This window comes from Rana temporaria, chromosome 2, assembly GCF_905171775.1.
Source record: "Rana temporaria chromosome 2, aRanTem1.1, whole genome shotgun sequence".
NCBI lineage: Eukaryota > Metazoa > Chordata > Amphibia > Anura > Ranidae > Rana > Rana temporaria.
In genome coordinates, this window is record NC_053490.1 from 2,664,306 (window position 1) to 2,678,247 (window position 13,942).

Sequence of the window (13,942 nt, forward strand, 5' to 3'; positions counted from 1 at the left end):
CACCGGAGGGGGGGAGGGTTCCGATCAGCGGGACTCCACTTTAGGGTGGAGGACCGCTTTAAAACCCCCAAACATTGTTTATTTTGTGAAAACAGAGACCCTAGAGAATAAAATGGTGGTATTTGCTTTTTTTTATGTCACAGCATATTAGCGCAGCTGTTTATCAAATGCATGTTTTCTGTAAAAATACATTAAATGGGAAGGCCGGCCGTAGGCGGGCCTGAATTTGTAGGAGGAGTCGGGGGGTTCATAAACCCGCCCTCCTTTCTCCTTCCCCACGGCTGGACCTTCTCGTTTGTTGACGTGCACGTCGGCGTGACGTCATCAGCAGGGGACGCATCGGCTCCACGCGGCGGAGAGGCGGCTCGTTCGGCCTCACGGATCCTCGGCTTCACTGCTCCCCGGCTCCTCGGCATTTCGGCGCCCACGGCCCATCGACTTCAACGGCAGCCTCACAGGGTGTTTCCTTTCTCCTCGCTCGGCCGCTACTTGCAGGTATCGAGGGGAGGGGCTTTTTTCTGGCAGCACTGGGCACATCAAATCTGACTCCAGCATCGGAAGGGGGGGGGGGGGTTCCGTGGTTTGCAGCGGTATGGCAGGTGAGGAGACCTTGGGGTGAGGGGGGGGGGTCCTGTGGCGCTCCGGCCCTGGCTGCATGGAGGTGAGGGGACCTCGGGTGGGAGGGGGGGGGGGGGTTCTGAGGCTCTATGCATAGTTGGTGAGGAGACCTGGGGGGGGGCGCTGCTGTACTCAGGCAGTGTTTAGTTACGGCGGAGACCTTTTTTTCAGCCAATGTCATGCTTTTCATTCCCTGCATAGGTTATTTTCTGTCAATGTACTCCAGGTGTTAAATTCATGTCATACATATGTCCCAGTTAGGAGATATCTCTTGATCCTCCGCATCCCTCCAAGCGGCAGCTGGGAAAGTGTTTTGCTGGGACAGTACCCGATAGGGTGTCACTCTGAGGTCCTGGTCACTCTGAGGTCCTGGTATCCCTGGGGTGAACCACTCCAGGCGAACGAAGTACCTTTTCCAGGTAAGCCAGCCAAGCGCATGCGTTCGTACGCTTTTGTTACGCCAGTCGTGGCACAATCTCCATTGTCGTTTGTTATCTCTCGCAGCAATTTTTGTCTTGTTGATACATGTCTATCGTTTTCCTTCATGGCTTTCGTTTGTTTTCTCTTTTTCTTTTTCTCTGTTCCAGGACTGTTTTCGTGCAGTCTCGTTTTCACGTAAAGTACAGGGTTTCGTGGCAAAACTGTTGCAGTGAGTGTCAGGCATTTCGTTTCGTTTTTTTTTCCGCAAATTGTTCACACGCAGGGTGAGGGTTCCACGTCACTGTCACAGGTATCACCAGCAGAAGGTGGGGTGAGTTTCCGCAGGTTGGGGGGGGGGGTGGAGTCGCATGGACCTTTTTTTCCACAACGGTGGGCTGGTACGGTTTGAGATGTTCGTTCTTAAATGACTTGGTCGGTGGCAAGTTCTCCTCAACCGGCTGGTATGGGTCACTTTCTCCATTTTTATGCTTCACGTGGCACTTCGTTGAACACTCGTTGTTCCTGGTTCGTCCAGGGGGGACTGTCGCACTTCAGTCCTTTACGTCTTTTGTTACAGGTACCAGACGCAAGGTTCCTGTTAGGTGCAGGACTTCCGGTAAAGGTAAGCCGGGTTCCAGGAACCTAACCCGATCTGTCCCCGGGCATCAAGGGTTTGCCTGCCACTGAGGGTCACCTAAATCGTTTAGGTTGTGACAGGTTGAGTTGTTTCGTTTTTTAATTGACTTGAGCAGTGGCAAGTCTACTCACCTGTTCGGATCCTTGTTCATCACCCATATAGTTACTCAGCAGCTCCTAAAGCGTTGGGACCTGTCTCGTTTCAAGGTCCTAGGAGGGGGGGCCTGAGTGGTTCGTTTTTAATTTGTCTGCGTCGGCAGATGGCTCGGCCTTTCCTGTGGGGGGGGGGGTTAGGTTTGTTCCGATCCGGGTTAGGTGGGTTCAAGAGTGGGGGGGGGGGATTAGGCGGTGTTTTTTCCTTATTGGTCTGTGAGAGGCTCTATCACGGTGTTTTGTTTTCCATCAATTTTTCAGGGCATGTCGCAAGCGGCGGATATCGAGGAGTTCGTCTCGGGTTCCCCTGCTTCAGCTAGGGGGTCGGCGAGGGGATCAGATCGGGGCGCCACGCCTACCTTGAGAGCTTGGACCGTGCCAAGATTGATTGCAGAGTTACGGCGCAGGGGAATTTCCCACCCGGCTTCAGCTCGCAAAGCTGAGCTTTTCAGACTTTTGTTCCCCTCCCCGGCCAGTACAGACAGTGCGGAACAGGTCACTCTGCGGGCCATGGCCGCATCCCTGACGCAAATCCATTCCACCCTCAACTCCCTAGCGGGCTCTTTTCAGGACCTGAGGGCCAGGGTAGAAGTGCTGGAGGCCAGCCCAGTTCCTGCCCCTGTGGTCCCGGCTGTTCCGGAAGTCTTGGTAGTCCCCGAGGCTCCCATGATTCCTGGGCCCCCGCTATCAGGTACTAGTCCCGGTGTCCCTTCTGTCACCCCTGCGCATTTTATCCCGACAGGCATCAGGAAGGACATCCTTGATGGGAAGGACGTCAACCTGGCGTCCTTGTTGATAGCCACCCACGACTTGGCTGACAACAAGTCCTACGCCTGTGGGGACGTTTCTGTGATCATCAAAGCCAGGGATCATAGACTGAACCGGAAGCTTTCCATCCCCGAGTTCGTGCTAGCGTTCAGCTTGTTTAGGGATGTGGTCTGCTCTGCGAACCCCCTCAGAAGAGAAGAGTTGGACCACTATCTCTACGCTGTCGTGGAGTTGGGTCACAAATTCGGAGGCTCGGCGTTCTATGACTACCACCGTTCATTTTCCGCCAAAGCAGCCGCTTTGTGGGCCCAGCACCAGGTGGTGGCAGTTTGGAGCCGTGTGGATACGGAACTGTTCTGCCGCCATTTTGCGGGGTTAAGGTCACCAGTTTGCGCTACCTGCCAGTCGTCTTCCCACACGGCTTATTGGTGCCCCAACTCGGAAGCTTCGGCCCTTCCAGGCACTTCCAGAGCCTTCCCCGGGTCACTCCCAGCACCAGCACAGGCACCCACTGTGGACAAGTTGGGCCGGCCTATTCAGTATTTGGGGAAATCCCCTATTTGCAACAACTTTAACCACGGGGTTTGCAACTACGGTCAGTGCCGGTTGCTACACATCTGTTCAGGATGTTTCAGGGCCCATCCGAAGTCTACCTGTTCTCTGAGGTTGTCAAAAAATAGCTGACTAAGCCACATCAACGTTGGGTTGCTGCAGGACTGGCTGTCCTCCCACCCATCCGCAGAGCTAGGCCCCTTTTTGGTGAAGGGTTTTACTCAGGGCTTTCACACCGGGTTCATTACCTTACCACTGCAGACCTTCGAATGTCCCAATCTCAGGTCATGTTGCGGGGACTTGAGGGCGGTGGACACCTTACTGCAGTCCGAACTGGACAAGGGTTTTGTCATTGGCCCTTTCGCTGTATCTCCTTTCCAGGCTTGGTCTGGTCAAGGGGAAATTCTCAAATAAACAAAGATTAATTTATGACTTGTCCGCCCCTCATTGCTCCGCTGTTCCCAGCCTCAATTCTTTAATTCCATCAGAGGAGTTTTCCCTCAAGTATGCGTCAATAGATCAGGCCATCCAGCGAGTCATCGAGGTAGGGCCGGGCGCCTGGCTGTCCAAGGCAGACATAGCGGACGCCTTCAAACTCCTCCCGATCACGCCGTCACTTTGGCAGTGGCACGGGATCAAGTGGAGAGAGTTGTATTATTTTGCCACCAGACTCACCTTCGGGTCCAAAAGTAGTCCTTGGCTTTTTGATGTGTTTGCCCAAGCGCTTGAATGGATTCTGGTACAAGGAGCGATGTCAGGCGGTCATCCATTACCTGGATGACTTCCTCCTCATCGAGAGTCCCCAGCGCACCCCTTTGGATTTGCAGAAACTAGTGGCTGTTTTTTCTGCGCTAAACGTGCCCCTGGCTACCAAAAAACTTGAGGGCCCAGCGTGGACTCTCACCTTTTTGGGGGTCATCTTGGACACTAAAGCCATGCAAGCCAGGCTCCCGGCTGACAAACTCGCCAGGATCAGAGAATGTATTCATACCTTCTCGGTCTCTCGGGTTTGTACCAGGGTGGAGTTGTTGTCTCTTCTGGGCATGTTAAACTTCGCCATGCGCGTCATCCCACAGGGTAGATCTTTCATTTCCAGGTTGTTAGCCTTGCTGCCGTCAGCACCAGATTCAGACTCACGGGTCAAACTAGACGCAGCCGCGTTGGCTGACCTCCGCATGTGGGACGATTTCCTCCGACATTGGAATGGGGTCGCCATGTTTATTCCTGGGGAGTCTTGCTCCTCTCCCCAGGTAGGAACTGACGCCGGCGGCCACGGTGGGTTACGCTGCTATTTTTGGCACTCATTGGTTGGCAGGTCCCTGGCCGGAGGAGGTTTTGGCCATTCCGGGGTTCACGGAATCATCTGCCTTGTTTGAGATCTACCTCATAGTGGCCGCAGCCTGGGTGTGGGGCGGTTCGTGGGCAGGGCAGACAGTGGTGTTCTCCACGGACAACCAGGCGGCCGTAGAGATCATCACCAAGGGTAGGTCCCGGTCCTTGGTCATTATGTCCTTGGTACGCAGGTTAATTTGGTTGTCCCTGCGTCACAAGTTCCATTTCCTGTGCAGGTTCATCAGTGGGGCGGAGAATGGTGCGGCTGATGCCCTTTCTCGGCTCAATTTCCCGTCTTTTTTCCTACAGGTCCCGCAGGCCGATGCACAGGCCACACCATCCCCGCGGGCTTCCCTGCTGATGCTGGACTAGACACCCTCTTGCGCGAAGCGGCAGATTTAGTTGGGGCGTCTCTGGCAAGCAACACCAGGAAGGCTTACGCCATGGCCTGGAAGGCCTTCCTGGTCTTTCAGTCTTTGCACCCCTGTGGCAACAGCATCGATGTCAGTTTCTTGTTGGCATTTGTCACTCACTGCCACACTCGGCTGAGGTTGTCTCATGGCACCATCAGGGCATACCTCGCCGGGGTGCAGCACCACCTGTCCCTGCAGGATCCCAATCGTACTTCTCCTTTTTCAGCCCACATCATCAAGGCTGCGTTAAGGGGTGTACAGAGGAGGTGCCCTCCAGTTACCACTTGCCGTCTCCCAGTCACAGGGCACATTTTCCGTGGCATGTCCGGGTTGCTGGATGGGCTACCGTTCGGGAGGTTCCTCAGTGGGGTACTTAAAGCGGCCATTTACTTAGCCTTTTTTGGGTTCCTCAGGCCAGGCGAATTTTGCCGTTCCGGTCCTGGTTCCCGGGTCCTCACGATCGGTCAGTTGGCCAAACATCCACACTGTTATAATTTACTTTTGACAGCCTGCAAGACCCAGCAGGTGGGGGCTGGCACCAACGTGACGTACTTCGAGACTGGTGGGTCGTGGTGTCCTGTGATGGTGCTAGATCAGCTCAGGGTGTTGATTGGCAACAAACCCATGGACAGTCCCTTGCTCCCTTTCCCGGTGGCTCCTCTCACGACGGCCCAGTTCACCAGCCATTGCCACACGTTGTGGGCTAGGTTGGGGTTAAACCCAGCAAACTGGTCGGGTCATTCATTCAGGATTGGGGCAGCCTCGGCAGCATCCCGTCAAGGAATCCCGGCCCACATCATCAGGAAGTTGGGGAGGTGGAATTCGGGTTGCTATGCCAGATATATTCCAGATCCGCAGGTTGAGATGGCTCGGGCCTTTATGCACCTTACTGATTAGGTTGTCTTTTCATTTGCATTAAACATTTTCATCATGTACCCCTGTGTCCTTTGCTTTTTTTGGCCCCTTTTAGGCATACTGACCACTAGACATGTGCAGACTTGAATATTTCGTTTCGTTTTTCGTTTTCGTTTTGAAAAATAAATTTATTTAGTTACTCCCGAAAATCGTTTTGATGTATTTCGTTTTTCGTTGGGGAATAGCTTTCGTCCGAAAATTCAATAATACTTGGTTTCTGTCGAATGGTTTAAAAAAAAAATTCGACGGAACTTCGAATTTTTTACGCCGAATTGTACATTTATTTTTACACCATAAGCCTTCAATGACAGTCAGATTCAGCTATTTTCGATTCTATGTCGAATTTTCGTCGTTCCATTCCTAATGTAGCCAACTTAGTTTCACATTCGTCTCCATCTCTGGCTCCAATATGACGGCATGGCGGCGCTCAGCCAGGACCTCATGCTGGTTCCTGGACCTAGCACTGAACCTGAAGTTCCTGAACCACTGCCAGAACATTCCCCAGCTCCTCCAACTTCTCCAAGTTCTCCATCACCCAAAAGGCGGCGCAGGGGGACACAATCTGCACCCAGCAGGAAGCGAAACATCACCTGGACTCATATTGAGTCCCAGGTGCTTGTCCGGGAAACGCTTCCTTGCTGGATGCAGCTGTGTGGTCCCCGCTCCAGGGAGACTAGCCCGCAGTGGAAGTTGGAGAAGTGGGAGGAGATCTCCAGGAAAGTTGAGGCGATGTATCGCCATCGGCGTGACCCGACTGCCTGTCGGAAGAAATTTAGCGACATAAAGCGGTAAGTATAACGTGTCTGATTTATTTTAATTTGTTTACATTTTAACCAGTTCAGCCCCAGAGGATTTGGCTGCCAAATGACCGTGCCAGTTTTATGTGTTTTGGCACTGCATCACTTTAACTGTAAATTGTGTGTGGCTCCAAAACAAAATTGAAGCCCTTTTTTTCCCCACAAATAGAGCTGTCTTTGGTGGTATTTGATCACTTCATTGATGTATGCTGATAAGGCTGCACCAATGGGCATTGGGCACTGATAGGTGGCACTGATGGGCTGCACGGATGGGCACCGATAAGGCAGCACTGATTGGGCACTGGTAAGGCGGCACTGGTGGGCACCAAAAGGGCGGCACTCAGGTGGCACAGATGGGTGGCACTGAAGGGCATTGATAGGTGGAACTGGTGGGCACTGAGAATTGGCACTAATAGGTGGCACTGATAGGTGTCAGTGATGGGTGACAATGATGTGCACTGGTAGGTGACATTGATAGGCAGCACTGCTAGGTGGCACTGATGAGGCACTGTCTGGCACCACTGGTGGGCATTGTTAGGTGGCACTGATGGGCATTGGTAGGTAGTAGTCTAGCACTGACAGGTGGCACTGGTGGTCACTGTGGGCATTGGCAGGGGGCACTGGCAAGTGGTACACTACTTGTGTCCACTGAGGCAGAATTGCCTCTTCCACTGGGGATCGATGTCCCTTACTCACAGGGCTGGTGCAAGCATTTTTGACACCCTAGGCGAAACCTCAATTTGCCATCCCCTTGGCTCCACCCTTGACTCCACCCCCTTTCCCCTGCCAATGTAAACCCCACCTTTTTAATGAAGGACCCATCAATGCAGCCTCACCAGCGCCCATCAATGCAGCCTCACCAGCACCCATCAGATGTAGCCTCACCAGCACCCATCAATGCAGCCTCACCAGCACCCATTAGATGTAGCCTCACCAGCACCCATCAATGCAGCTTCACCAGTACCCATCAATGCAGCCTCACCAGCACCCATCAGATGTAGCCTCACCAGCACCCATCAAATGCACCCTCGCCAGTGCCCATCAATGCAGTTTTACCAGCGCCCATCAATGCAGCTTCACCAGCGCCCATCAATGCAGCCTCACCAGCACCCATCAAATGCAGCCTCACCAGTGCCCATGAATGCAGCCTACTAGTGCCCATCAATGCAGCCTCACCCGCGCCTATCAAATGCAGCCTCTACCAGCACCCATCAATGCAGCTTCACCAACACCAAACAAATGCAGCCTTACCAGCGCCCATCGAATGCAGCCTACTAGTGCCCATCAATGCAGCCTCACCCGCGCCTATCAAATGCAGCCTTTACCAGCGCCCATCGAATGCAGCCTACCAGTGCCCATGAATGCAGCCTACTAGTGCCCATCAATGCAGCCTCACCCGCGCCTATCAAATGCAGCCTCTACCAGCACCCATCAATGCAGCCTCACCAGCACCCATCAATGCAGCTTCACCAGCACCCATCAATGCAGCCTCACCAGCGCCCATCAATGCAGCTTCACCAGCACCCATCAGATGTAGCCTCACCAGCACCCATCAGATGTAGCCTCACCAGCACCCATCAAATGCACCCTTGCCAGTGCCCATCAATGCAGCTTTACCAGTGCCCATCAAATGCAGCCTACTAGTGCCCATCAATGCAGCCTCACCTGCGCCTATCAAATGCAGCCTCTACCAGCACCCATCAATGCAGCTTCACCAACACCAAACAAATGCAGCCTACCAGTGCCCATCAATGCAGCCTACCAGAGCCCATTATTGCAGCCTCACCAATGCCCATCAATGCAGCCTCACCAGCGCCCATCAAATGTAGCCTCGCCAGTGCCCATAAATGCAGATTCACCAACACCAAACAAATGCAGCCTACCAGTGCCCATCAATGCAGCCTACCAGAGCCCATTATTGCAGCCTCACCAATGCCCATCAATGCAGCCTCACCAGCGCCCATCAAATGTAGCCTCGCCAGTGCCCATAAATGCAGCTTCACCAACACCAAACATATGCAGCCTACCAGTGCCCATCAATGCAGCCTACCAGTTCCCACCAATGAATGTTTGCTTGCTTCCATTAATTTGTGAGTCGGGACAGAGACACAGTTCTCCGAGGCCGCTGTGTGAACGGAGCGGCGGCTGCCAGCTGATGCTGAGACTTAGTTGCTTGCTGCAGAGAGAAGAGAGTAGAAACATCAGTGGCCGGGCGCCCTAAGCAGCAGGGCGCCCTAGGCGGCTGCCTATTATGCCTAGTGGTAGCACCGGCCCTGCTTACTCAACAGCCAGTGATCGCCTTTTTCTCCTCACGCTGTGACCGCGCGGAGGAAAAAAAAAAACATTACCAAACGTTGTTTTGATCACATGATCAGCTGTCATTGGCTGATAGCTGATCACATGGAACGGGCCCCTTACTCGGATCCGTGATCACCTGAGTCTCAGTGACTCGGTGATCACAGCACGCCCTGCAGGGGGCGCACGCAAAGGGAAGGACATATATTGATGTCCTACCGGCAATTGGGGTCTGTGCTGTAGCTGTCATTTGGCAATAGTGCAGGCGCTAGCGGTTAAATATATTTGCCACGATCATTGTAAGAGGAATCACCTGTAGATTGCGCACCCTTTCTGACCAGGCCACATTCTTGTATTTATATTTAGCGTGTTGCAGCTTTTACTGACAATTGCACGCTCCTGCGCTGTACTACCCAAATCAAATTCACGCCCTTTTTCCCACCACATATGGAGCTTTTTTTGCAAATCTTGTGCTACATGAAAAAGTGCGCCTAATCCAAAAATTTCATTTGTATTGTTTCTTTCTACATTTGTTTCATGTGTTGATGTCATTTTTAGATTACAATTGTAGTTTAATTATGGAACCCGTGTCTCTTCTCTTTTTGTTTTGCAGTTCCATTGTGCGCAAACGCGGGCAGCCGGGGCGCCGAGGACAGCCGTTATCTCTCCTCCCCCACGAGGCCGAGCTATTAGCTGGGATAGGGGAGGATGAGATCACCCAGCTGCAGGCTCACCAAGGTTGGTCTCAGGATTGCATTGTGTGCAAGACATTTTTTTTGTCAAGCATCGGACATTTACCATGTTGTGTTTTGATTTTATTTAAAGTTCGTATCAAGGCCCAGCGGCGCCGGAAGCGGAGGGAGGAGGAGCAGGAGTCCTCAAGTTCTTCCTCAAGTTCTTCCTCAAGCAGTAACAGTAAGTAGTGTTCTAGTAGTAGTACTAGTAGTGTACTAGTTGTCAGTGGCGGCTGCCGGTGCTCTAAATGTTTGGGGGGCGCAAGCGAAAATAAATAAATTGCAGCCTCACTGTGCCTATCAAATGCAGCCACTGTGCCATCAATTATCACCACTGTGCCATGCCATCAAACGCAGCCACTGTGCCAATTGTTACCACTGTGCCCACTGCCCATTGTTGCCACTGTGCATGTCACTGTGCCCTTTAATTGTCACCACGGTGCCCATTGTCGCCACTGTGCCCATTGTCACCACTGTGCCCATTGTCACCACTGTACCCATTGATGCCACTGTGCCCTTTGTCGCCTCTGTGCCCATTGTCGCCGCTGTGCTCTGATAGGCACTTCCGCAGCTGGCAACAATAACATACATTCATGCAATAAATTAATGTATGTTATTTGCGAGAGCCAGAGGGGGTGGCGCTGCAGCGCACTCTATAGACGGACCGCCATCACTGCAGTTAGTATTAGTAAAATAAACATTCTTAAAGGGCCCTTTTTTTTTGGACTACAGGAGGGGGGCGGCGCCCAGGCGCCCCCTATGGATGGGCCACCACTGGTACTAGTGACTGACTATACAGTGGGTCCTTTTCCATTTGTCCAGCCTTCCATTGTCAATTTCAGTGTCATTGCTTCTCGCTCAAGCACTGACAGCCTCAGGTAGAGCCTCTGCGACGCTCTGTCAGGTAACGCAAGTGTTTGCGTAACTTACGCAATTTGACAGAACGTCGCGGTCTGAACTGAGACGCCTGATCAGTGGTGGTCGCTGGAACCAGGACAGGTAAGTACCTCTTTATTTTTCAACAGATTTTTTCTAAATGGTGAATGCTTTGTAGATAATTAGTGACCAGTGACCTGCCCTGTATTGCCCATGGTAATAGAGAGATAATATAATACATTGTATAGTATTTTTGTTTCTTTGAAGATTGGACATTGTAACGTTCAACATTTCTCCTTTATTAAATAAATAGGTGTCATCCAGTCAGAGGGGGAGACGCAGGAGGAGGAGGAGGCTGAGGCGGGAACGCCCACATGTAAGTTCGTATAATCTTGCTGGTATCTGCTGCTGAGTGATGATGATGATCATACCGTACATCTTTCAATGTTCTTATACTAATGTGTGAGATTGTTGTACACTAGTGACTGCAGATTGTAATGTTCTTTTCTATATTATTCTTAATCAACAGCTACTGAGGCTGAGCAGGAGGTGGAGGAGATCTGCCCTGGAGAGGCTGCTGGGGATGCTCAGGATGGTGTCCAACAGCCAGGCGCGTCAGGTCCAGGGGGTAAGTAGTATACTTTTTTTTTGTATTTTCCAGGCAAATATAGTATTTAAAAAATGAAATGCTAACGGCATACCTTGTGTAGAAATGGTTGTGATTTCTTCTGCAAGGCTTTGGTTGAGCTGCCATTATTAATTATTTATCAGTCCCCCTCTGCAGTTGATTCCAGTCTTCCTGTTAGCATTACCTGTGCTGCCTTGTTAAACCCTTAACGTCACTTCCCTGATCACGCCACCTTCTTGCTGCAGTTCAGATTCCCAGTCTGAGCCAATCACTGCCATCGTGAATGACACAGCTGGCTGGAGGGGGTGTGTCAGACAAAAATCTCCAGCTATTGGCTGGCAGTCCCTGGACATGTTCAATCTCTGCCATGCCCCTGATGCATGCATTAACACTTTCCTCATGATGTCTGGTGCCTCACCTTTGGCATCATCTAAAGCAGGGGTCTCCAAACTGTGGCCCGAGGGCTAGCTAGATGTGGCCCCTTGCTAGCCTTTATCCATCCCTTGGACACTATTACTCCCACTGGCACCAACAATGGGGCACTATTTCCTCCACTGATACCATTGATGGGATATTATTCCTCCTACTAAGAGGGGCACTACACGTTCTATTGCCCAGTGCCCACCAACCCTTTGGCCATATTTATTCTTACTGATGCCGGGCCCCGAACATTTCGACCCCCGCTAGCTACAGACACAACCCGGCCCTCCTAAAGCCTGAAGGACAATAAACTGGCCCTTTGTTTGAAAAGTTTGGAGACCCCTGATCTAAAGCAAAAAATTGTAAATGACCTTGTGACCTTAGGTCATCCCTAATGCAATGGATTAAATGGCTTCTCTTTGGTGTGTGTAGTGTTATTGTTAATAGCTGGTATAGCTAATTTTTTTATACTTGCAAGTGCAAATTTTTTCTTCCATATTTGCGACAGTCAGTCAGTCTTGATGAGGTAGATTAGTTAGTGGTGGTCGGTCGGTCAGCACTTAGGTGTCCATTACACCTTTAGATTTTCTCCAGGGACCAAGTGGATGCGCCATGCCACCAAGCGGATAAAATCTTGCGGAGATTCCCCTTTACACTGCTTGATGTGTAGAAGGGAATCCCTTTGTATTCTGACCCCCTGGCCTGGGGAGGACACTCAGCTCCGCCCTGGTCAGAGTCAGTACAGTAAAGTACTACACCTTCCTGCACAGCTCTGCAAACTTTGGGATGATGCAGCGAATTGACACAGACAGACACCACTATCTCCTACACACAAATTGATTAGGTGCATCTCACTGAATATCAAAAATTGAAAACTGGTATGTAAGTGAAAACATCTCAAGATGTTACATGATTGTCTACAAGGGCTGGGAGATAATTGCCTTTATATAATGTTAGGGTGAAGAAGCCATGTGTATTTCTATTGTATTATCTATCTAATGTATTTTCTTTTCTTCACAGATCAGGATGAATACATTCTAGACCTCCGGGCAGTGGAGGAAGACCTGAACCTGCACGCGCCTGGTTCGGATCACAGTCCTCCCTCCCCAGCAGTTTCTCCAGCGCGTGATCTCCTCCACCCTTCAGCATCCCCCCACCTACAAATTGGCACGGGCACCTCCTCCCCACATCAAACAGGTCCAGGACACGCCCACTCTCCAGAGCCAAGGAGACCCTATAGGAGGCTGTCTCAAGCCCTGGCCCTCCTAAATCGACGGCAGATGGCTCTGGAGAGGTACCAAAGGGCAACTAGGAGGATGGTTAGCAGCAGTTTGGCAGCCATTCACTCCACACTTGAGCGCCTGGTCACCAGGTTGGAGGGAAATGAATGAGGGGCCTTTTTTTTTTTTACATGTTTTTGTTTTCAATAAAAAAAAAAATTATTCAGAAATAATTGTTTTCTTGAGTTTTGCTTTCCTTGTTAGGTTCATTAGGTGATGTACTGTATGTAAATGAACTAGTCCATGTATTGTTACTAACTTACATTTAACCATCAGGCTGAACTTAGGAAAGTTAAGAGATTTCTCTCTACACTATTTCGAAGTGCAAAGGGTAATCCCATGTATATTATTTATATTGTGTCCAGTCACGCCGTTCCATGCGGCAGCATTACTCACACTGGAGACAATTACAGATGGTCATGAAACAGGCGGAGGATCAGAGAGGGCCCTGTTGTCCCCAGGGATGCAGATCGGCAATGACCAACTAATCTACCTTGCATAGAATCACGTTTCCAGCTGTATGCTTCTTTGTGCTATGTTGTGTTGGTATGGTAACATACTGTGATCCTTGAGTTGACACTGTCTCTCCATCAAGAGTAACTGTCATGCTTTCAAGGTCATCTTTATAATCATTGTCTCATTTCCAGACCATCATACAAAAATGGTTAAATTAGCACACGTTGCTATTTGTATTTACAAAGACAGCAACACGTGAGCAGTAGCGCCACGTCAAGGCTTTAACCCTTGCTACTGTCCATTCACACTACATTCATTCATTCATTCGTTCATTCATTCATCACTCACACTCTAGTCAGTCACTCACAACACTCATTACAAAAAAGGGTAATGGAAGGAATAAAGTGAAAAATTTGCTTAAAAAAATCTAATTCTATTTAAATCTTGGGGGTCACACCAAAGACAACTGCTATTGCAATGTCAAGTGGTAAGAAAAATAATAAAAAAAAGATTTTCCTCAACATTTGGATGGTTCCTCTGAGTCCCATCTATCTTCACATGGTTCTGGTCTCACAAGTTAAGGTTAGGGTAACCCAGCTTGGGGAGGTTAAATTTGAGGAAAGTTAATTGTTCCATCAAATAGGGTGTC

General features: G+C 50.6%; 2 protein-coding genes and 1 pseudogene across 3 annotated transcripts in view; 2 read left to right on the forward strand and 1 right to left on the reverse strand.

Moving 5' to 3' along the window:
- Window positions 1-13,942, reverse strand: part of LOC120926518 — a 574,555-nt pseudogene that overhangs the window by 122,185 nt on the left and 438,428 nt on the right.
- Window positions 1-13,942, forward strand: part of LOC120928403 (zinc finger protein 300-like) — a 1,021,177-nt gene that overhangs the window by 91,962 nt on the left and 915,273 nt on the right. The window lies entirely within an intron of this gene.
- LOC120928404 (cyclin-dependent kinase 11B-like) lies at window positions 6,225-12,962 on the forward strand. The gene is made up of 6 exons (XM_040339506.1): window positions 6,225-6,595; window positions 9,513-9,637; window positions 9,725-9,814; window positions 10,823-10,885; window positions 11,039-11,137; window positions 12,578-12,962. Exons 1-6 carry the CDS (start codon window positions 6,225-6,227, stop codon window positions 12,946-12,948), a joined length of 1,119 nt encoding a protein of 372 aa, XP_040195440.1. The 3' UTR covers window positions 12,949-12,962.

Coding starts and splice junctions, on each gene's coding strand:
- LOC120928404 (XM_040339506.1), top strand. CDS start 6,225: ATGGCGGCGCTCAGCCAGGACCTCATGCTGGTTCCTGGACCTAGCACT. Junction 6,596..9,512: donor AAATTTAGCGACATAAAGCG/GTAAGTATAACG, acceptor TTTGTTTTGCAG/TTCCATTGTGCGCAAACGCG. Junction 9,815..10,822: donor TTCTTCCTCAAGCAGTAACA/GTAAGTAGTGTT, acceptor TTAAATAAATAG/GTGTCATCCAGTCAGAGGGG.